At 49.6% G+C, this 23,428-nt stretch overlaps 1 protein-coding gene across 3 annotated transcripts in view; it reads right to left on the bottom strand.

The window, feature by feature from the left end:
- Window positions 1-1,104: 1,104 nt before the first annotated feature.
- Window positions 1,105-23,428, bottom strand: part of MAD1L1 (MAD1 mitotic arrest deficient-like 1 (yeast)) — a 321,869-nt gene continuing 299,545 nt past the window's right edge. For all 3 annotated transcript variants that reach the window (XM_012729276.1, XM_004688054.2, XM_012729277.1), the window contains one exon: window positions 1,105-1,831. In XM_012729276.1, coding sequence (XP_012584730.1) covers window positions 1,673-1,831 — 159 coding nt within the window. In that variant the 3' untranslated portion in view covers window positions 1,105-1,672. The remainder of the gene's footprint in view (window positions 1,832-23,428) is intronic.

Here is a 23,428-nt window from a genome sequence, read left to right on the forward strand (position 1 = left end):
CTGCTCAAACCAGTCAGGGGTACTCAGCAGGAGAGCACAGTGGATGCACTGCTAACCTTGCAAGGGTCCCCAGGGTCTGGGGCCTGCCAGGGCACACTTCATGGTCCTAGATAGGGGCCCAGCGGTCCTGACCAGAACACATGAGTCTCAAGCCTTCTGCTTCTCTGGGAGAGGTAGATGAGGGTGGGGTGGGGGTGGGGCCCTAGCCTCCCAGGTCAGTACCTGGGGGTGACACACAGCACGCTCAGGCCACACTCCCCAGGGCTCTGGCTCCAGGGAGCAGGTGGACCCAGTCCTGCCCCCATCCCACCTTTCTCCTCTGGCGATGACCTTGGGCAGCCGTGCCACAGAGTTGCCTGGCAAGACTCTGCCCTGTGGCTGCTCGCACGGCCGCTGCTGGGCTCAGATAGCAGCTTGCTGAGCACACTGCGCTGATGACCAAGCTCGCGGGAGCTGCGGGCCCGCACGCAGGCTGCTGACGTCACGCCACATTTTCCCCATGACTGGCGACAGCGGAGTTGAGCTGCATGTGAATGAGGCAGCGCTTATCTCCAGCCCCAGGTACCAACGGCAGGACCTTCCGCCCATGCTCCCCTGAGGCCCCAGCCCTGGCTGGAGCCCTTCATGACCCTCATGTCCAGGCTGAACCATGAACCTCATCTTCAGCACAAGATGCTGGGGGCTTGGGGGACACGAACTCCTAGGACCCCGAAAACCACACACCATATGACCATGAAGATGACAGTGGTCCTGAGGTGACAGAATGCAGGAGAAGATGTGACTGTGGAAGCAACAGCTGGGTTCAGAAGACTCACCACCATGAGGGCCCAGCTGGCACTTGTTGCAGTCACCCAGCAGAGCACCCAGAGCTGCCCGCCCAGCTGGCACCTGAGGCTGTCAGGGCGTCACCTTCCCTCTGAGCAGAGCTGCACCGGGCTCACTCTGTGGGTGTGCAGGGAACACCTTGAGCAGCTGCTTGCGCTGTTCCCAGGCTGCCGAGCCTGCGTCCCTGGAGTCCAGGAGCTGCCCTGGGCCAGACTGAGCATCAGCAGAGGGCGCCTCCCAGCTGGGGGTTCAGACACACACACAGCGAACTGGGTGGGGTGGCTGAGGAGGAACTTTTATTTCATAAGGAGCCAGAGACCTTGGCTGGCAGCCCCAGGCCCTCTGGTTAGGCTTCTGGGCACAACTGGGCTTGACTGGTTTGTGGGTAGAGATACCTCAGGGAGGGGACAGGAGTAGGCCCCACACAGTACTGCCTGTCAGGACACCCGGCCCATTTTCCAGGATGAAGGGTGAGGAGCTGGAGGCCCTTTGCTGGCAGGGCAGGAGTGAACACAGGAGCCCAGGGGTAGGGGCACATTGTGGCAGGATGTCCCGAGCAGCTTAACCCCTGCTGACTGGAGGAGTGCCCACAGGGGTTCTGTGCATGGGATGCTGCTGCCCGGGAAGTTGAGGGGTCTCTGGAGCTCAAGGGTCCCAATCACATAAAGGCACTGCCCCATCCAGGCAGTGGGCAGCATGTGGGCAGAGAGGCTGGGCGTGCTGCTAGTGGGCAGGGTGGGAGGTGCAGGTATGGCTGGGACCTGTGGGGACAAACTCCACAACCTGCTGCCAGGGCCTGCTCCCACCTGCAGAGGCCGAGGGCTGCTGGTCAGGTCCGTGGTTCAGGCTAGGTCACAGTCTGGCGGCTGAAGAGGTCAAGGGTGAGAGCACTGAGGAAGGCAGGGATGCTGTCCTGGTGCAACAGGTGCAGCTCGATGAGCTCCTGCACAGTACGTGAGAACTCTGTCTCCAGCAGCTGCATCTTGGCGCCGGAGGGTCCTGTGGCCTGCAGCGAGAGACATGGGAGAGCGTGTGAGTTTAGTGGGGCGTCTCTGGGTGATTGCTACCCCCACACCCTATTCCCCCCACCCTGCCCAGAGCAAGACACCTAGGAGCCCAGGAGGGCTGCCCTGGTCAGGGCCTGGGCTCTGCTGTCCCAGTCAGAGAGGGATGAGGCTATCCCTGTCCCTCAGAAAGGCTGGGCACCTGCAGGCACCTCCTAGCAGGTGATGCCATTTCTTGGGTCTCCTGTGTGTGGCAAGGCCAGTTCCAGTGGGTGGAATGGCCAGTTCTCCATGTTTTGGAATCCTGGAAGATGGGACCTGGTGGATTCTCCTCCTTGCAAGCCAATGAAGGCCATGGTCAGAACACACCCACAGCTTGATAACAGCATAAGGAAGAGCAAACAACTCAATCACAAAGTGGGTAAAGGACATGGGTGAGTGGCCATTTCTCTAGGGAAGGTATTCTGATGGCCCTGGTGCACATGGAAAGATGCTTGACACGACTCAGGCCCTTGCTGAGATGCCATCTCCCAGCTGCAGACATGGTCACAGCCAGGAAGGATCAGTGAGGATGTGGCAAGGGAGACTGGTGCAGGCTGGCGGGGTGTAAAATGTGCAGCATGGGGGGCAAGTCTGGTGACGCCTCAAAATGCTGAACACATGACCCAGCAGTTCCACTTCTAGCATGTGTCCTGGAGAAGCGAAATGCCTGTCCACACGAGAGCCCTATGTGGATGCCCACGGCAGCCACATCCACAGTCCCGAAGGAAACAGTCACTGCTGGATGACAGTATTGCAGAATGTGCCCCTCCAATGGAAAAAGGAAGTTCAGACAAAGCTACCACATGGGTGAATCCCCAAAACATGCCAAGTGGTACAGAAAACACGGCAACTGTGTGATTCCTCACATAGGAAGTGTCCAGAAGGACAGACGAGTTTATGTAGAGAGAAAGCAGGTGCATGGTCGTCAGGGGCTAGGGGTTCGGGAGGATGTCTGGAGTGACTGCTAAGGGGTAGGGGCCTCTCTGGGGTGATGAAAGTGAAGTTAGGTGGCTGCACGGCTCTGACAGCATGAGGAAGAGCTGAACGGCACCACGGCCATGTAGTGGGTGGCTGCGTGGCATGTGAGTTATATCAGTAAAACTGCTAATAAAAAGCTCTCTTCTGTCCAGCAGGCTGGTGGGGGCTACCGCTCCCTCAAGAGCTGCAGGGTGCTGCTGTCCCCCAGTACAGGACTGGCAGTTCACTCCACCTGGTGCATGACTCACCTTGTACGGGAGTGGGCTTTGGCCTGGCCTGACAGGTACAAACCCCCCCACCCCCCCGCCTGGCAGCAGCCCCCACACAGCACCCACCGCATGGAGAGAGTGCCCTACACGGCCAGGTCCCATGCGCCTCTCGGGCTCCTCTCAGAATCCAGGAACACAGCTCCATGCCCGCCTGCCCGACTCCTGACCCCAGACCCGGACCCGCCCAGTGGCCTTTGGAGCCTGGCGCTCAGGCATCTAACCCAGCGTCTGGGCTGCCACGGACCTTGTTTGCTGCCTCACTGGGCCAGCCCTGCCTCTGGGCAGCCTGTTCCCCTGCCTGTTAATACATTTAGCCTTGTCATAGTTCAAGACAAACCGTTTTTAAACAAAAATAAGAGAAACCATTCTGACCTTTTACCAAGAAAATTCTTTCATTTCTGCCTTTGCTCTTGATTCTGATTCTCCCCCCCTTAAATGTCAGAGGGGCTGATTCTTCTACAGCTGTGGGGAGGGGGAAGTAGATGGCAGGGTCCAACACAGGCTGGGGCGGCAGCACAGCAGATCTGAGATTTGTTCTCTTGGCTCAGCGGGTCTGGGCAGCCCTGAGCCCCGTCCTCCTCCAGATTGCACGGAGCCCAGATCTTCTGGCCAGGTCTCCTCTGCTCACCTAGGAGTGGTCTTCAGCCAGTTCCGTCTTAAAGACAGGGTTCCCTGCCTGAAGGCCGTGGGGCCCTAACCATTGTTGATGCTATTCAGTCTTGCTCTGCATGAACTCCAGCCCATCTCTGGCTCCCTCAGCCCACTGGTCAGCACTCATAAGGCACCTACTTGGAGCTCGATGCCCTGGTGTTCTGGGGCTGGGCGGGGCTGGGCGGGAGCAGTGTGTGTGTGAGGTCACCAGGGAAACTGTCTCACCCAAATCTAGAGCCCAAGTGTCTGCAAACTGCAGCCTCTATGGCCCAGCTGCCACCCTGTAGGGGCCCTGCCGTCCCTCCCCAGAGTCCTAGTCCCTCCTCCTGGCCACACTTCCCGTTGTCTGCTGGGGTGTGTGTGTCAACAGGCTTCTCTGCGCAGACTCAGCGCAGCAACTGTGTTATCAGAACGCACCACTGGATTATGCTGTACCATCCATCTCTGCTCAACGCTCTGCCATGTTCAAATGCCACCCAGTCCCCAGGTACCTTGTAAATCACTCTAATTAGGGGCTGTTCACTTAAAATTAGACCACAATTTTTTAAAAAGCAAATTGCCCAGTAAGACATGTTGGCTGTGGCTGGAAATATTTATGGGGCTGCCTGTGCTGTCTCTGCTCCCCTCCGACATCTGGGAGCAACAGGCAGCAGTGTGGCCTGCAGGCACCCTGTAGGAAGCGAGACTTGCAGCCATAATGAAGACCTGTTGGCCACAGACCCCAGCCCAGCGTCACCTCAGCTTCCTCCCCTGAGACAGCAGAGCAGCTGACAACAAAGGTTGGCCACCACAGTTGTGTCCATGTAGTAGCAGCGGGGGGAGCATGGACATGTGAGGCACCAGGCATCATATATGGGAACAGCACTGGTTTCTGCATCAGGTGGGCCTCACCCAGTCTGCCTCTGCAGTCAGTCAGAAAGCACTACTGGAGACAGTTGCTGGGCTCACAGGGTGCTGGCTCCAAGGGGGTTTATTACTGCAGTCTAGTTCCCCTCCAGCTTCTCAGGGTCCCAACCAGCAGGATGGTGTGAAGTAGCACTTGTGATGCTCCATCAGCAGCAATGCCCTAAGCGGGGAGCCATTCCAGCTAAGAAGGCCTGAGGAGGAGAGACAGACGTCCTTTCCCTTGAGCAGGTTTCCCCTCATGTGACCCCAACTTCAGGGGGTGGCCGGCAGACGAGGCACCAAGTGAGAACAACTCCTCGTATGTGTAAAACTGCCTTTTCCTAAGGGCACTGAACATTCCGGAAATAAGGAAACAGTAAAGGAAAACAGATCAAATCCATGTCAAGGTAGGAAATCCCAAGTCAAGGTAGGAAATCCCAAGTCCTGATTCAAAGTAACAACAAATAATAAAATAAAATGATTAAGCACTCAGAGTATAAAGCCTAGTCTCCTAAGACACTGAGTGCCATCTGAATGTTTAATGACATGCTGGTGCTGTGACCTCGTGCTCATGTCCCTGTGGCTTCTAGAGGAGTGGCTGTTGCCAGAGTCCAAACACAGATTCTTGTGGTGGCTGAAAGTAAAGCAAAGGTCAAAAAAACAAAAGGGTAGGGAACCTGAGAGGACATGGGGGCAGAGCTTAAGGAGAGAAAGACAACAGGAAAATCATGAAAGGTGGAAATTAAACAGCACGCTTATAAAAGGAGGGAGCCTCAAAACATAAACAGAACTGAGAGAAATGGAACCGCACCAAGTCCTGATGGGCCCATCTGGGGTGGGGCAGAGAGGGATGGCGCTGGGCGCTCATGTCTGAAGCCAGGGAGAACTCAGGTCAGCGAGCTCTGCTCCAGCTCAAGAAATGAGAGAAAAGGCAAAATAAACCCCAAGCACACTGAAGGCAGGAAATAATAAAGATTAGAGCAGGAGTAAAAGCTGAAAACAAAGAGAATTAGGACAACAAAAGGCTGGCCCTTTGAAAAATGGCACTAGAATGGGCAAACCTCTAGCAAAACTAACAGATAAAAGAGGAAAGATATTAATGTCAGAAACAAAACAGGGAATATTATAGTAGATCCTGGCGGTATTAGAAGAATATCAAGAAAATGCTACCCAAACCACTTGAGGCTCATGTATTAGAGAACTCAGAAGAATTGGACCAATTGCCTGAAAATCACAAAGTACCAAAACTTAGCTAAGATGAAATAGATAACATGAATAGCCCTATAACCATTAAAGAAATTGAATTTATAATTTAAAAATTCTGCAAAAAGAAATCTCTAGTACCAGGTGGCTTCCCTGGATAATTTTATCAAACAGTTAAACAAGAATTAATTACTAATTTTACATAATTCCCTCCAGAAAGCAAAAGACAAGAAGTTCTTTCCCACAATGTATTAACTTGATTCTGAAATTATAGAGAAAAAAAAAAAGAAACAAAATACAGACTAATATCTCTCATGAACTTCAATCGAAAAAAGTCTTCAACAATTATTAGTAAATTTACTCCAGGAATACATGAGCAACATGCACACACATCTTTTACATGAAAAATCACAGCATGACAACTTCTAGGTGACAAGCCAAATAATCACATGGAAAATTCAGAGGCTAAAGAAAAGTCGTATGATCCATCAGTTGCTGCACAAAGAGCTTTTGACAAAATTCAACACCCGTCTATGACTAAAAACGTCAGCAAACCAGGACCAGAGCACACGTGGCCACCTCGTGGTACAGATGGTGAGGTACAAGTCTGGCCGAGGCCGACACCAGTTCCAGGGCCAGGCTAGAGAGTGCCAACGCCTTGTGGCCACCAAACACACCCCACTGCCGCCTATTCCAACAATGGTGCCGTAGCAGGTGGGTGCGCCAGTTAAAAGAAAAAAAAGAATTCTGACTTAAATCTGACACCTTATGTAAAATTTAAGTCAGAATGTATCATGGGCTTAAATGTAAACAAACACACAAGAACTATTTCAGAATCTAGGGGCAGGTGAGGAATTTAGATTGGACACCAATAGCACAATCCACAAAGTAAAATGAAAATGGTATAACATGGATCTCATCAAACGAGTGATGCTTGCACCGCAGAAGACTCTTTATGAGGACAAGAGAGCTACAGGCTGGGAAAAAATGTTTGCAGGTCACCCTCTGAGAGAGCACTGCACCTCCAAGTCCAGCTCCAGCTTCTAGACTGAGACCCGCAGGCCTGCTCTGTCCCGACTGTCCCGGCACTGAGAACAGGGCGCAGCGCATGGGAGGCTGCTGGCACCAGGCACATTCCACTCACTTCTGGGGTTCTCCAATTGCTACCTATCCACAGCTAGCTCTTCTAGGGCAGGCGTGGTTGGCTTGCCTCTGCTCTATTCTCAGGACAGACCTGAGTTTGTGGTGGCCAGCAGGAGGAGGGAGGCACACAGGACAGAGCAGCTAGAGGGCATGACCTGGCCTGTTCTCTGCACCCTTGCTGGCTTCCTGAGAAACTCCCTCTGGCTACTAGAGACCCGGGGGGCCAGGATGATTGGTGGTATTCTCAGAGTGGCATGAAAATTTCATGTTCAGATCTGTGGCAAGAAACACCTAATTGGACACAGCTCCAGGCAGCCCTGTTTCCTGTGAAGCCCAAACATCCTGACTCAGTCTTCTCTGAGTCCCTTTCCTTCTGGGGTGACAAACAGATACACGGAGTGTGGCAAGGAGGGGCTGGGAAGTCAGGAGCCCTGGAAAGATTGTCTGGTATGCATATCAGAGTGGGGCCAGTGGGGGCAGCGTCCTCAGTGCCTTGGAGGTGACCAAAACACACCCAACTGCAGGCAGCTTTTTCCAGAAATGGTGCTGCAACAGGTGGATGTCCTGGTTTAAAAAGTAAAAAGAATTCTGACTTAAATTTGACACCTTATACAAAATTTAAGTCAAAATGTATCATGGATTTAAATGTAAAACAAATAAACTTAAACAAGGAAGAAAAATGTCAGAATCTAGGAACAGGAAGGAATTTGGATGTGATCCCCCCATAGTGCAATGCATAAAATAAAATGAAAATGGATGACTTGGATCTCATCAAGTGAGCGATATTTACACAGTGAAAGGCCCTTTTATGGGGACAAGACAGCCACAGGCTGGGGCAGCCAGGCCCACTCACCTCTGCTCAGGGATGGGCTGGGAGTGGAAATGCAGGGCTGTCACTACTAGCCGGCCCACACCGAGGCCTGCTCTGTTTCTGGCCTCTGAACGCCACAGGCCTTCTGGGGTAAACAGTCATCATCAGACTTAACCTACCTACCCAACAACTGCTCCTGTTCCTCCATCTAGGCAGGCAGGCCCCTTGCCTGGTGCCACAGCAACATTCTGGGCTCTGAAGCCAGTCAGAGCTACTTGGGTTGACACCTAGAAGCTGTGTGACCTGGGCACACACATGGGAGTTCTCTGGGGTGAGGCTGAGGAGACTGGAGATTGAGTTCATAAAGGCCCCTGGCCACAGGAACTGTGCAACAGGTGAGCAAGGTTAGCGCTGGCTGGGAAGCAAGGGTTCTGGCCTCAGGCCCTTCTGCTGCACAGGGACCGGCCTTCCACCATGTCTGAGTCCCCAGGGACTCGGGGCTATACGACCTGGGCTATATGCTGACATCTCTCCCAGAGCTCAGGGACAGAGAATCTGTCTTGATTAGGCGGTGAGAAAATCAAAGTGCTTCCATCTTCAAACACCTGTCTAGGTTTCTCAAGCTGAGAATCTGACACATTCCAAGTGCTTTCATGCGCTCACAGGCTGATCTGGGGAGAGCGGCTCAGTCACGTCAGTCAACACATCACCTTGAACTTCTGCTGGAAAAAGCCCTGTGAGTATGCACTGTGGCTGTACATACGCACACACTCACCTGCACATTCACTCTCTACCACACACGCACATTTTTATACATGGAGGGAAAGAAGGCTGTTAGAAAATTCATTGAGATGGTAATAGCATGAGAGAGCTAAAATTAACAGTGGTTCATTGTGGATGTCTTCATTTTCCAGACTTTTTACTCCGACTGCATATTACATTTCTGACCAGGAGGAGTTCCATCTATGTAATCTGTGGCAGGTCCCCTGCCTGGGGAAGGCCTTGCTGAGACTATGGGGCTCCCTGCTGGGCAGAGGCTCCTCCTGTGTCACTGTGAGTGGGAGATGCACTTCAAAGGTGGCTAGCCCACCAGTGCCACAGAATCCCATGGGGGGGAGGTCAGGACAGTGGGCGCCAGGCCAAGGGCTCTAGCTAGTGAAGGTGAGTGCTGTGGCCTGGGGATTGGGTAGGCAAGTGAGGGAATGAGCACGGGACAGTTTGCAGCTTCCACATTGATGGGCCCAGGACAGTGTGACCTCTCAGGAGAAAAGAATTTATAAGTAGACAACTCAGTGAAGACACTGGCTCACAGAGCAGAGGTCAGAGAGGGGCTAAGCTGAGACGGACCAGCAGTGAACTCAGACCAGGCAAGGGCCACCCTGCCACCAGGGAGCCCTAGCGCTTGCTGCCTAGCTGGAGCCACACATGGAAGGAAGGGAGGGAGACGGGGGCCGTGGCTGCCAAGGCTCTCCTGGCAGACTTGCAAGGGAAGGGACCGCCTGCCCACCTTGTCTCAAGGGGCTCAGAGCCCGTGGGACACGGCCAGAACTCAGCCTGGCTGGGAGTCTGATGACGTGGAAAATCTGGGCTTGGTGCTATCATCTGGCTATGGTGCTGTCATCTCTGGAAACAAAATGTCAGAGTGGGAGATGGCACTCAGGTGAGTGGGGAGGTGGGGCTCAGACTCTATGTTTGCTCCTCAGTTGACTGTAAGCCCCTTGAGGGCGAGGTGAGTCCTTCCCTCAATGCACTGGGCCACGCCTGAGCCTCCAGGTCACACTGGTCAGGTAATGGTGGGTGCCTGGCTGTGGTTCCTGTCAGCTGGAAGACTGCCTTTTTAAAAATGTCTTGTCTTTTTAAAAGTTTTTATTTTGAAATAATTCTGATGGGAGGTGCAAAAACAGTACAGAGTACTAATACACTCTTTTCCCAGCTTCCCATGAGTTTAGAATCTCAGGTACTTAGTATAACATCAAATGAGAAAATGACAGGGTCACTTTTGCCCACTAGCCTCAGTTCTCACAGGCACTGGTGTGACTGCTGTGCGCATGTGCACAAATGTGAGCATGCTGGAGTGTATGTGTGAATGGCCTACGCAGTTTTGCTTGAGCACACAGCTTGAGTAACCACATCCACGTCAGGACATGAGTGACCCCACTGCATGAACCATTCCTGCTGCCTCTGGAGCTGCTGCCTCAGGGGCTGCTTTTTAGTCCTAAAAAAAAACTTCAAAGGCTTAATTTTGGAGAAGGGACTCTTCAGGCCACTTTGTCACGGTCTTGCAGAGAAATGTCAGGGGGACAATGAACTTAGCCTTAGGTTAGAGGTCAGGAGCCTGATGGCCAGAGGTGATGGCTGCAACTGAGTGCAGGCGCGTCTGGATTTCCTGTGGTGGACTACACCATCAGTCAGACCACAGCGCTCCATAGAACCCTTTCACTTTCACCAACCCCCTCAAGGCCTTAACTTCACACCTGAGTACTACACAGCTCTCCTAACTACTGCACATGCCAATGCGCTCTGAGGGGAAGGACACAGCGACAGTGGCCACCACAAGTCCTGAGCGCCACGTGAACTGTCTGCCTAGGGTACTTCTAGAACTGGCTACAGATTCCCTGGCTGCCTTCACAGCCCATACTGGCTGCTCTCTCCCAAGCTTGGCTTCACTGATTCCCACTGCCTTGAAGACCCTGTCCCAGCCCACATTGATCACCCAGTCACTGCTGTGCCTGCCCAGCTCATCCTAGCCACTTCAGTGGTTGATCATTCCTACTCTACAGTTCATCCTATTGGCTCAGGCAGAATGTGGCTCTCCCAAAGCCCTTTGTAATGCCACACTCTGGGGCCTTTCCAGAGCACCTGCATGTCTCTTGGTGCCAAATTATTACTCTGTTCATTACCAGTAGCATTTATTGCTCACCCTCCCGTTTTGTACTCTTCCCTGGGTCCTTGATGCCTAGCGCAGGTGAACCCAAAGGAGGGCCAGGCAAATACTGCTGCAAGAGAACAGGGGGACTTGGCAGCAAGTGGGTCAGGACAACTTGGACAGAAGGCTGAGAACAAATGTCCCGGCATGAAGTTCCAAAGAACGGAAGCTGGCAAAAAAGCATGTCCAGCATGGGGGGAAAATAGCTCACCCAATTATCCCCCGCTTAATTGTACTGAGAAACATCTAAATACTGCATGTTCTAATTATACCAGCATTATTGGAATTTACCGTCCCCGCTAGGGGTGACCTTTTCCCTCACGAGTGATTTGTGGGGAAGGCAAGGCCAGGCCCCTAACAGTTGCAGATAAATCTCAAACCCACAATTATTATTATTATTCTATTTATACAGCTCTCCATCTCTTCCACGGGTGCTCCATTTTAGATCCACACACAGCTGCTCCCGTGGCCTCACTAGAGAGGGAAGGAGGGCTCACGTGGGGCGGTGAGGATCAGAGCGGTCACTTCCAGTGATTTCACCCATCACAGGTGGGTGTTCAAGCCCAACAGCTCACCTGTATGGGGCTAGGCCCTGTTCTACCACAAGCCGAGAGAACCTGGAGAGGGAAAGGAGGCCACGGGAGGGTGAGAAGGCAATGGCATGTAGGATGGGGAAGGCACTGAGGGCAGGAAACACCAGCATCCCAGGGGCAGGGAGGAAGGTGGCAAGCCAATTAGGGTTGGCTAAGTGTCCAGTGGGGGCTGCTACTGGGCAGGGCTGCCTCTCACCCACACTTCTCAGGGGCCAGAGTGCTAATTGTAAAGAGCCACAGAAAAAACTCTGAAGAGCCAGTTCCTCCTGTGGCCCTGGCACCAGTACCTAGAAAAGCCTTAGCTATCTCATCTGTCAAATGGGCCAGTGACTTTTCCTGTCCAGCCCTCAGGTGCAATGATAAGAGAGTAAGAGATGACAAGAAACCTCTCCCCTCCCATCACCACAACCAGACATCATCTTGGAGTGATGTGAGTGGTTGGTGCAGGGAATGGCAGTAGCCAGAGTCATGAGAGCTGGGTTCAGGTCTCATGGCCTTTATTCATTTTATGAATATTACATCCTTCCTCTCTGAGCTGAAGTTTCCTCAAGGTAAAGTGGGGACAAGGGGTCCCACCACAGAGGGCTGTTGGTGGATTCAGATGAAAACTCATGTCAAAATGTTGGGCAGTTTTCCAACCAAGATGGATTTAGAGGGACAGATTTATCTACCCATCTAAAACAACCAGAAAAATGAACTGTAAGAGATGAAATGGGGGTTTCCAGCCCGGATATGTGAGGATTGAGGGCAGTGGTATCTGAGATGGGAAATGTGACTTGTGATGGATCCATTTACTCTCTTGAGAGATTTTCTGGGCACTGTTGAGGGAGGGGGACCCTGGAAAAGCTGAGTTTGGGGAAGCCAAGGTGGTTCAGGAAGAGTTCCCTGAGAGAAGAGCCACGTCTAGAGAAGATTGGGCAAAGTGCTGATCAGCACATAAGTATAAGAAAACCACCCAAGACCAGAAGACGCCTGCTAGGATTAGAAAATGCATTTTCACAGTGTGTGAGATTCATACAGTGAATCTCCAGGCACATCAGAAAAACTGTTGTGGGGGCATGAAGCAGAGCACTTGTATGGTCTCACTTCAGGAAACAGGCAGAAGGGTCCCTAAACACCATACTGCTCTAGCCCTGCCACAAATCCTCAACCATGACCTAAAAGGGCTGAACTGTTCCCAAGTAACTGCTCCTGAACAAAGCCTAAAAATAAACAAAGGAATACAAAATATCCAGTACCCAAGAAAGTAAATTTCACAATATCTGGCAGCCATCAATGATGACCCAGTGTGCAAAATAATCAGGAAAATATGAAAAGAAAAACCAGAGTGAAGAGAAGAATCAATCAATTGAAACAAATCCAGTACTGATACTGATTAGCACATCGTCTAAAAAGTGTGACTTATTTCTAATAAACTATGGCAAATGTGACAGGGTGCCATCCTGACATTTCATTACAGTAGCCTGACTTCTTTCTTGTTGGGGCTCTCTGGTTCTGAGAGTTTCCATGGAGTGAGCAACCACACTGTGAACTGACCACAAGGCCAGGAAGTGAAGAGGGCCTCTGGCCTACTACCCATGAAAAGCTGATGCTGTCCCAACCATGTGAATGAGCTTGAGCAGATACTTGCCCCACCAAACCTGTGATAATTGGAGCTGCAGATGAAAACCTGAAGAGAGGACCTAAGCACATCTGTCAAATTTCAGGGCTTCAGAAACTGCTTATTCAGTGATGGGTAACAGGACAGAAAACATATAACTGGGGAAACAATGGCTTAAACTTTTGAAATTAATGGAAACTATAGACCAATAGCTCCAGGAAGTTCAATGAACCAAAAGCACACACACACACACACACACACACACAAAGAATCTGAAGAAAATTACATGAAAACACATCATAATCAATTACTTAAAGCCAGTAAGAACTATAACAATCTTAAAAGCAGTGAGATACATGGCCCTCCCTGTGGCACAGTGGGTTAAAGCACAGCACGAAGAAGCTAAAGCCACTTCCGCATGAGTTCGATCCCCATCTGCCCCAGAGGTGACCACATGGTGTGGCAGACCTCTCCTGACCGCCCACTGCTCCCCTCAGCAATGTACTTCCACAATCTGCTTGTTCTGCTTCCCATTCTGTCCCTGGTGAATCCTCTCACCGTCCCTGCACCTCATGCCTGTACCCCAGTCCTGTATGCACAAATAAATATATCTTAAAAAAAAAAAGCAGTGAGATTAAGAAACATGAGCACCAGGTACGAAGACATGAAGACAGTAGATTTCTCGCTGAAAACAATGAAAGTTAGGTGATGATGGGACAACAGCTGCAAAATACTGAACAACAACATAGATAACTTAGATTATAAGACTGTAGCCAGTAAAAATATCTTCTTAAAAAGGAGACTTCTTTATAGACATGAAAGGGGTGAAAAAAATTCATCACCAGCTGACTGGCACTATTAAGAATAGTTGAAGGAAGTTCTTTAGACAGAAGGAAGTTGAAGAAGGAAATATGGGCCTCGATAAAAGGATGAAGAAACCCTCAATCCTTCAATGAGAGATAACGTGGTAGCTGCATGAACAGATAGGTGAAATTTTAAACTATTACTTAAATATCTTAAAATAAAGGGACAACTTAAACAAAAATAAAACAGGTTATTATAGGGTTTATTATATGTGCATAAATAAGATGTATAACAAGAAGAGGACTAAGGCAGGAAGGAGAGAACTGGGAGGCAGTGTGAGACATATAGATGGCATGATATAATCTTAAGGCTGACTATGATAAGATGTATAAAATCAATCTGTAAAACAATGGGGCAGAGTTATAGCTAATAAGAAAAAAAAAGGGAAATATATGGGTTTACTAAAAGAATTAAGCAACCCAAAAGAAGATAGAAAGAAAAAGAACAAAAGACAAATAAAAAAGAAAGAGAAGTTTAAAGGTTATTAAAGTTTTGAGCGACTTAACTGTACATGGTCTGAAGACCCCAGTGAAAAAGGCAGACTACTAGATGAGATATGAAAGCAAGGCTCAGCTTTTATACTACTTGTAAGAAACACATTTTAAGCATGAAGACACAAGTAGATTAAAAGTGAAAAGATGAAAAAATTAAGTACTACTAACAAAGCCAAAAGTTGGAGTGACTATGTTAATATCAGACAAAGTGAATTTCAGAACACAGAATATTACCAGGGGTAAAGTCCATTTCATAGTAATAAAGGGATTGATGTATGCTTGAATTAAAAATCAGCAGAGATGCAAAAGAGACTAGATAAACTCACAAAGCCAAGATTTCAATTACTATCTCTTCTTAATTGATAGAAAAAAACAAAATATCTGCAAGATTTGACAATACTATGAGAGAACTTGATCTAGGTGACACTAAAGCAGAATAAAAAATATTTTCAAGCACACACAATGTTTACCAAGATAGACAAGCTTCTGCAGCTGAAAGAAATGTCAATACCTTGAAAAGAATTCATGTCATACAGAGTATGTTCTCTGACCACAATGAGATTAAGTCAGAAGCTAATGACAGAAAGACATCTGGAAAATTTCAAAATATTTAAAGACTAAATAACACACTTTAAGAAGCTTACTGGTCAAAGAAGAAATCAAAAGGGAAATAAGTAATTTTAATTGAACAAAGATAGAAACAAAACATCAGATTTGTGGAATACCCCCAAAGCAGAACAGTGCAGAAAATGGATAGCACTTAACATGTGCATTAGAAAAAAAGAAAGTTCTCAAACCAATGACCATAGTTCCTATCTTAATAAGCCAAAGTAAAAAGAACAACTTAGACTTCAAGTAGTCAGAAGAAATGATGCAATGAAAGCAAAAATCGGTGAAATAAAACCCAGAAAAGTAAAAGCAAAAACCAACTAAACACCCAAGCAGATCAAAGCTGTTCTTTCAAAAGACTAATAAAATTGATACACATCTGATTAAGAATAAAAAAGAGAAGACACAAGGTACTAATATCAGGAATGGGGGCGGGAACAGCGCTACAAATCTTAAGGGTGTTAAGAGGTCAATACTACAAAACACTTCATGCCAATGTATTTGATGATTCAGGAAAAAGAACAACTTATTTGAAAGACACAAACTACCAAACTCACCACAAGAGGAAAAGATAGCATAAGTATCCTCTATCTATAAAGAAATTGAATATATAAGGAAAACATCTCACAAAAAAACCAAGGCTAGATGAACTCCTTGGTGAACTCTACCTAAATACCTAAAAAATAACACCAGCTTGATATCAACTCTAAGAAAATTGAAGGAGAGGCACACTTTCAAGTCATTCTATAAGTCCAGTGTTAATGAATCAGACAGTGAAATTATGAGGAAAAACAAAACAGAAAATAAACCTACGAAGCATAGCTATAAACAAAATGTTAAGCAATATATGCTCACTAATACAAGAATAACACATTACAACAGGTGGGGTCTATGTTAGGAGAGAAGGGCTGGTTTGCCATTAAAAATCAGCCACAGTAATGACTGGATTCAAAAGATGTGGTACATATACACAAATGAAATATTACTCAGCAACCAAAAAAATAAGCACATGCCTTTTTCAGCAACATGGATGGAGCTGGAAAAGATCATTCTTAGTGAAATAAGCCAGAAAGAAAAGGAAAAATCCCAGATGGTTTCACTCATAGCAGAAGTATAACGGACCAGGTGAAAAAAAAGCAATAATAATGAACAGCTATATACCAGAGACATTTTATGGGGGTGGAGTGGAGAATGGGATCAAAAACAGTGGGGGGAGGGAAATGCACTTGTCTTTGGTGATGGCACACAGGTGATTTGGTGATGGGAAGCCCATGGGGATTACAACTGAGGTGGAAAAAGGCACAAAATGATAAAAATAAACTATTATATTTAAAAAAAAATAGAAAAGAATATCGATAGGCTTAAAAAAAATCAGCCACGGTAATCATGTCAGCATGTTAACAAGTAAAGAAAAACCACACAATCATCTCAATAGATGCAGAAAAAGCATCTGCCCAAACCTGGTGTGCACTGCCCCGCCCTACCCCCAGTTCCCACCGAGGGTTAGAGGAGTAATCCTTTCAACTGACAGGGCAGTTGAGCTTAAGGTGAACTCCCCTCGGGTCAGGAGCAAGAGGATTCTGTGCTCAACCATTTTTATTCAACTTTGTTCTAGCCCAGAAAGAAAAGTATCATTATATTGAAGAGAAAACAGTAAATTAAACAGTTACTACAATTAATGCATAGTGTTAGCAAGGCTGCAAAATAAGAGATCAATATACAAAAATGTTCATATATACTAGTTAGGAAGAGATTAAAAGTAAAACATACCTTTTTTAATGGCCTCAAAATATAAAATATGGGCCCTCCCTGGTGGCGCAGCGGGTTAAAGCACAGCACTGAGAAGCTAAAGCCACTTCTGCATGAGTTCGATCCCCACCTGCCCCGGAGGTGACCCACATGGCACAACAGACCTCTCCTGACCAGCCTGCTGCTCCCCTCAGCAGTGTACTTCGTTGACCTGCCTGTTCTGCTCCCCACTCTGTCTCTGGTGAAGCCTCTCACCGTCCCTGCACCGCTGTCCTGTACCCCAGTTCTGTATGCATAAACAAACAAAACAAACAAACAAACAAATAAATATATTTTTAAAGATTTATTTATTTGAGCATACAGAACTGGGGTACAGGCCAGAGGCTCAGGGGTGGTGAGAGGCTTCACCAGAGACAAAGTGGGGAACAGAACAGGTAGACGGAGGAAGTACACTGCTGAGGGGGGAAGAGGGTGGGCCTGGAGAAGTCTGCCGCACCATGTAGTCACCTCCAGGACAGGCAGGGATCAAACTCATGCAGAAGCAGCTTTAGATTCTCAGTGCTGTGCTTTAACTCGCTGCGCCACCAGGGAGGGCCAAATAAATATTTTTTAAAAATATGAAATAAATTTGACAGAAAACCAAGACACCTGTACCCTGAAGTCTGAGCCAAAAAGAAGTGTTCAGGGCTGAGATTTGGTGCTGTCAAAGGGGCACCTCTCCTGAGTGACCTATAGGCCCAGTGTCACCCAATCCAAATCCTAGTAGGCTATTATCACAGAAGTTGATAAGCTAAGCTTAAAATTAATACAGATACACAAAAAATACAGACTACCCTAAACAACCTTGTAAAAGATCAAAACTGGAGGGCTATCTCAGGATAGCGTGCGACCAGGGGTCCAGAGTGCCTACACCCCAACTCTGCCCCTACCCCATCTCCCACCCCTGCAACCAACTGCTCACACTTCCCTCATTCCCCGCACATCTGTGTCCTGAATATGGCATGCTGTCCTGCTGCTGGAAATGCCCTCTGCTCACCCTGTGACCCCAGCTCTAAGCCACCTCCGGGGAGCCTCCCGTGTCTTGTGGGAAACACCTGCACACAGTCCACATCAGGTTGAACACACATCTGTTTTTCTGAGCAGCAGCACCACGAATCTCCATAGGGCAACTCAGTAGCTGAGAGTTCCTTAGGGCCAAGCGCCTCACACATGCAGTCTCATTTCTCTGCTCTAAGCACCTGGCTGGCAGAGCAAGGAAGCCTCTCCCTGCTTGGCCCAAGCTGCTTCCTCTGTTACCCCTACTGGACATGATCTGTGCTAGATCTGGGTACAGAGATGCTGTGGGCCAGTCCTGGAAGCATGAGTGCAAAGTAGTGTGTACCAGTCAGAGGAGGGGCTGACTGTAGGAGCTACAGGTCTGTTGATGTGGCTGCAAACTGGCTGGAATCACTGACATAAACCTCTGGCCCACGTGGCAGCGTCTGGCCCTCATCGGCAGCTCTGATGACAGGGAGAGACTCCTGAGAAATATCACCTGAAGTGTTCCCCAGTTCAGTATCTGCAGTCACAGGAGCTTACTGGCTGATGCCCAGCTCTTCTTGGGCCTGCCCTGACTTCTCGGGCACATGTGACAAGCAGTCCATGCCATCTTGTCTTAGCCTCACCCCAAAGCACTGGAAGAATAGAGTAGGCAGCGTGCCACATGATATGAACCCTGTTTTCTCCCATTTGCAACTCAGGGGCATTGATGGTTGCTTGATTTCTATTTCTTACTTGACCCAAGGTAGGGGTTGAGAGAAATAGGGAGACCCAGCCTAGGTTGTCCACAGGCACACTTCCAAGATGGAGTCCAAAGTGGGGGAGGCCCTGGGCCCACAGGGACTGTAGACTGGAAGCCAGTCCCCATACAGAGAGTGACTGAGGTGCATCGAGGGTTTGGGGAGTAGGTTCCCAGCCTATCCCACCAACAGGAGCTCTGTTTCCTTGGGGACCTCCATTTGCACTATCCACTGCACCTGTGAGCTGACTTCCTCAAGTCAGGATTCTGGGGTTTGGAGACTGAAGGTATTCCAGGCTGAAGTCTGATGAAATTCCCACAGTTCCCCATCCTCACATTTCTGCCACCATCTTTGTGCCAACATCCCTGCTCACCCCTTTGGTGCTGGTATCATCTGCAAATTGCCTTCTTTTTCATCTTTGGCAGGACTGAAAATCTGATCATGAAAGGGAATTTTCTTTTTTCTTTTTTAATTAGTACTTGGTAATATCACCAAGCTGTGAGTTTATGGCTTTGTAGATCTTGTATTTTTGACACTAATTACTCACAAAGGCTTTTTAAGCTGCATTTCAACTCTGCAACTGCCATGCCGGTAATTAAGCAAAAGAGGAAGCGGTAACAGATTTCACATGTCACCTCGGCCCTTACCACCTGTGCCCTGAAGCTCCGTGTGGCCTTGGCCCCCCAGGTCCCCACTAGCTCCCAAGGCTAAGGTCCTGGGATTGTCCCAGGATTGCAGCCCTCGGCCATCTGGGCTCAGGTCTTCTCTCCACTCAGGAGCTAAATTATTGACTCTTAACAGTGGTGAAGGAGCTAGAAGTAGAGGTTTCATCAAGGAATCCCAATACTTTGCACTAGGGATGACTCCTGGAGCCACTGGGAGGGCCGGGTGCTTCTGCTGCACCTCTAGACACACCCAGGACACATCTGCCGCATCCCTGAGGCCTCACGTCCCCACTTGGAAATGCAGAGCAAGCAACTGTTCACTGCACACTTGTTGACTTGCCTCCCCCATCCTCCCTCTACAAAAACAGAAGCCAGAAGTCAGGTCACTGGTGAGTAGGCAGGTGACTGAATGGCAAAGGCTGTGTCCATCTTTGCTGACTGGCAGAGATGAGTCTGACCCCTGGGCAGGAGGCCTGGCCTGACCTCTTCTTCACTAGGAAATGAGTGTAGCTCATGAATTGGCACCTGGGCTTCCCAATCGCTCATGCCCCCAGAGCCTGCTGCAGGGCGGGTGCTGAAAGGGCAGGGCCGGTGCCTATCAGCATCTCTAATGACACAGAGCAGCGTCCTCTGTCGTGAGGGGCTCGCGACCTGCCAGTCACCCGAAATCCTCCTGGAGCAGCTGGCTTCTCTTTGAACCTTGCAAGACAGAGCCCTGGTGGTTCCCTCTGTCTTGGCGGTGGAAGCAAGAGGTTCTCAAGCAATAAATCTACCTACTCGAGTACCAACCTTACTCATTGTTTTTGTGGCCTGGACAGACCTGCCCTGCACAGCTGGGCTCAACTCCCTGGGAGGCCAGGAGGTGCCAGGCATTCTCACCGAACTCTGGCCAGGAGTGGGCAGACGCTCTCAGTTTGTCCATCCCTGGCTATGCTAAGGGCTTCCTTAAATACAATTGGTTAGTCACAGTTTAATGTTCTTTATTGCAAGTCTATTTTAAGATGCAATTAAAACGTCTCATTGCCAAAGTGCACAGTTCCTACTTGGAGCTTTTACCCAATATGAAGGAGTCAAAAACAAAGAGAGGGGTGGAGATGTGGGCTTGAGAGTCATCTCTGAAACGGCAGGTTTTTTCATGGATTGGTCTTCCTGGAGAGAAGGAGGCCAAGGAGACCCCATTTTAGGAGGAAGTCTCTCACGGGTGAGCCATGGGAAGCTGCTGAGCCATTTCCGGCCCTGAGCAGGCCAGGGCTGGCATACAAGCCTTGACCAAAACTGGCTTACGCGAAGGGAAAACCTTCCTCTAGTTTGCAAGTTCAGCCACTGCCTCCTACTGCCACAGCAGAGAAGGGGCTCTGGGAAGTTTGATTTCCTGTGAGGGACTGAGCACAGGCAGCCAGTGGGAAGGAGGCACCGTGACAGCAGTCAGCGGACCTGCCGCTGGAATATTCATGCAAATCAGTGAAATTTCCACTGTGATTGAAAAGGCAATTAAAAAAAAGTGCTGGCAATTTCGGATGCATCTCGGCTGCTATGGCTGAGTCTGGTACACGCTGCCCTAAGCAAGTGCACATCCTGTCTTGGAGCTGTGTATTCCAGTAGGAGTAGGCAGGGAGTTGGGGCCTGGGGCCGGCAGGCTGCCTCACAGGGATCTCCCTATGTCCGGGCAGTAGTCCGGCTGGAGCTGATATTGCCTTTCCCCTGAAGCAGAGGGGGAGGGCGGGGCTCGGAAGGGAAGGGTGTGCAAGAGGAGCCTGGCTCTCCAAGTGGCAGTCCCTTCTGTGTGAACTGGGTGAGGCACTCGCTGCTGTCAGGATGCACAGTCAGTAAACTGAGTGGGCAGATGGCCACAGTTACACGGAGCGCATTTGCAGTGGGGCAACAGTGGGGTGGGGGCACTGGGCAGGGCCGTCGTCAGTATTTGCACTGCCACTGCCTAAGCCAGGCCTTGGAGGCTGAGTGTAGGGATAGTGCAGTGGCAGGGCCCACTTCCATAAGTCCTTATGTTGTCCACCTCCTGGTCACTGTGTGCTGGGCTGAGTGGGGTGGAAGGGCAGCTCACTAGCTATTCTCTGCCATCTATAGCTTTTCTGACACCAAGGCTGGGACTGACTTTGTATGGCAATGCACAGAATACTAATTCCAGAGAGGCACTCAGGTATGACCTTGGCCAATTAGACAAACCAAACACAGTGGCCCAGAACCAACTGAGCCCATAAGTAGGGGGCCTGCCTTTGACCTCTGTGTTCTCAAGTTCCTGGTGTTTAGGAAACAGAAAATGAATTCGGGACATTTGGCACCCTCCAGGTATGAGGAGAGGCTTCCAGAGCCTCAGGGGGAGTACCCTCCCGACCTTCCACAGGCAGATGAGGTCTCAGGCGGTCTGAGGATGGAGACCTGTGACCTCAGTGATAGGCTATGGCTGAACTTGGGAGCAGAGTCCAGAATGTAGGAGGAGCCTAGACAGGGCATAGTGACAGTGAAGGGAATGGGTAGAAGGCAGGGGCTCTACACCTTCTGCAGCCTGGAGGCCACCATGCACTCTAGAACCTTCCTTCCCAGAGCAGCTATGTTCTCTGCCCTGGCTTCCCATGGGACTCGCATCCTGAGCATGAGCCCTCTGGCTGCTACAGTCCAGACATCTTTGGGTGCTGCCCCTCCCTCCCTACCTCCCTATCAGCACAGACTCAACATGTCCCAGCAAATACAAGAAAAAAAAAAAAAAGGTCCTTAGCTGAAGGGGCTGCTCAGAATCTGGGGGTGACCTCTTGTCAACAGTGTCCAGCACACAGAGAGGATGTGGACCCGGACGTGGCTGCCTAGATCTAGGGCCTATCTGGATGCATGGCTCTCCCACAATGAGGAATTAGCTGGAAGCACAGGGCCCCAGGCTTGCTTGGGCACACGCTTGGCCTAAGGTAGGCCTAATGTAGCTCATTCAGCAACCTGCAGACCCCTTCACTCACAAGCTCTCTAGAGCGAAGGCAGAGGTGCCAGAGTGGCTTCCCTGCCCCCAACCCCCCACCCTCAGACAATAAAAGCAAAGGGAGGAAGTGCTTCATTCTTTGCAAAAAATACTCCGACTGATGCAATTTGCGTGTGCAAAATGTGTGAAGTGCATTTTCCATTTCATCAGCACCTCAACCTGTATGAAGCTGCTATTTGCTTTCAGACCCGTTTCATGGGGTTTGAATTATATTATGGGATTTTCCTCATCTTGCAATAGGAGATTTCATGTCCTGCTGATAACTCTGCATTTTTACTGACCACATTCATTTAAAAAAGGAATTTCAAAACATATTCTGTAGTTGATTTGCTCCTTGGCCCCAAGAATGGAATACAAATAATCTTCGCACATCCGGCAGGTCTCTTTCAATGATTTAATTTCAGAAATGATTTTTTAAAGGGCTCTGATGTTCCTATCTGTCCGAGGAAGGGGAAATTACTCTTCTCTTTTGGGGGTGTTAGAAGACCACATATCTTCCCCAATTTCAGTCCGTGCTTTTCCACTGAGCAAGCACCAATTTCCTTTCCAGACACATCCAAGTGTGCTGGAGCTGCAGGAGTTATTTTATTGACAGCGCAGCAAACCAGGCATCTTACTGGCGGTGCAGCGGGCCAGAGGGCAAGCCGAGTCCGGGATGATCCCACAGGACTTGCGTTTGGGACAATTTGGAGAAGCCAGCACCTCTATCAGTGACAGGCAGAGGCATGTTGTCACCTGTCCTTCGCGACTCAGCAGAGTGGCGGCCATGCTCAGTGCAGCTGGAGAAGTTTCCAGGCGGTTCTCTGGTGCCTTGCCTCAGGGCTCCCAGGATGCTCCCAACAGCATGATCATGCTCTATCCCAAAGGGCAGGAGGCCTTGGTTTTGGAATCACCTGCCAGTCCCTTGCCCTGTCAGGGCTGCGGGTCCTCTGCCCATACATGAAGGAGAGCAGGCGTCACAGCTGACCCTCATGTAAGCCTGGTGCTCAGAACGGGATGAGCACTCCAGAAGGGTTTTCAAGCTAGTGGGTATATGTGCTCTCCTGGTAACCTCCCTGGCATGCCTCAGATCTGCTTCTCCTACTGTGTCAGCACCCCAGGCAAGGGACAGGCTGGGGTCTCCACTTCCCTGCAGGCAGCTGCTTGTCTCCCCCCTGCCTGGGCTGATCAGCTTCACCAGGATTATCAGCTTAGCCACTTGCTACCTCGCCCTTTCTAATAAACACTCAGGCAAGCTAGGCTCTGTCAGCACTAGGTTTTAATCAACAGTGGGGGAGGGGTTGCTCTTCTTGGGGGCAGCTGCTCTATATGAGCAGAAAAGGGATCAGGTGTCCTGTCTGGGAGGGTGCAGGC

This window comes from Condylura cristata, unplaced genomic scaffold (genome assembly GCF_000260355.1).
Source record: "Condylura cristata isolate star-nosed mole 26May11 unplaced genomic scaffold, ConCri1.0 scaffold00024, whole genome shotgun sequence".
Classification (NCBI taxonomy): Eukaryota; Metazoa; Chordata; class Mammalia; order Eulipotyphla; family Talpidae; genus Condylura; species Condylura cristata.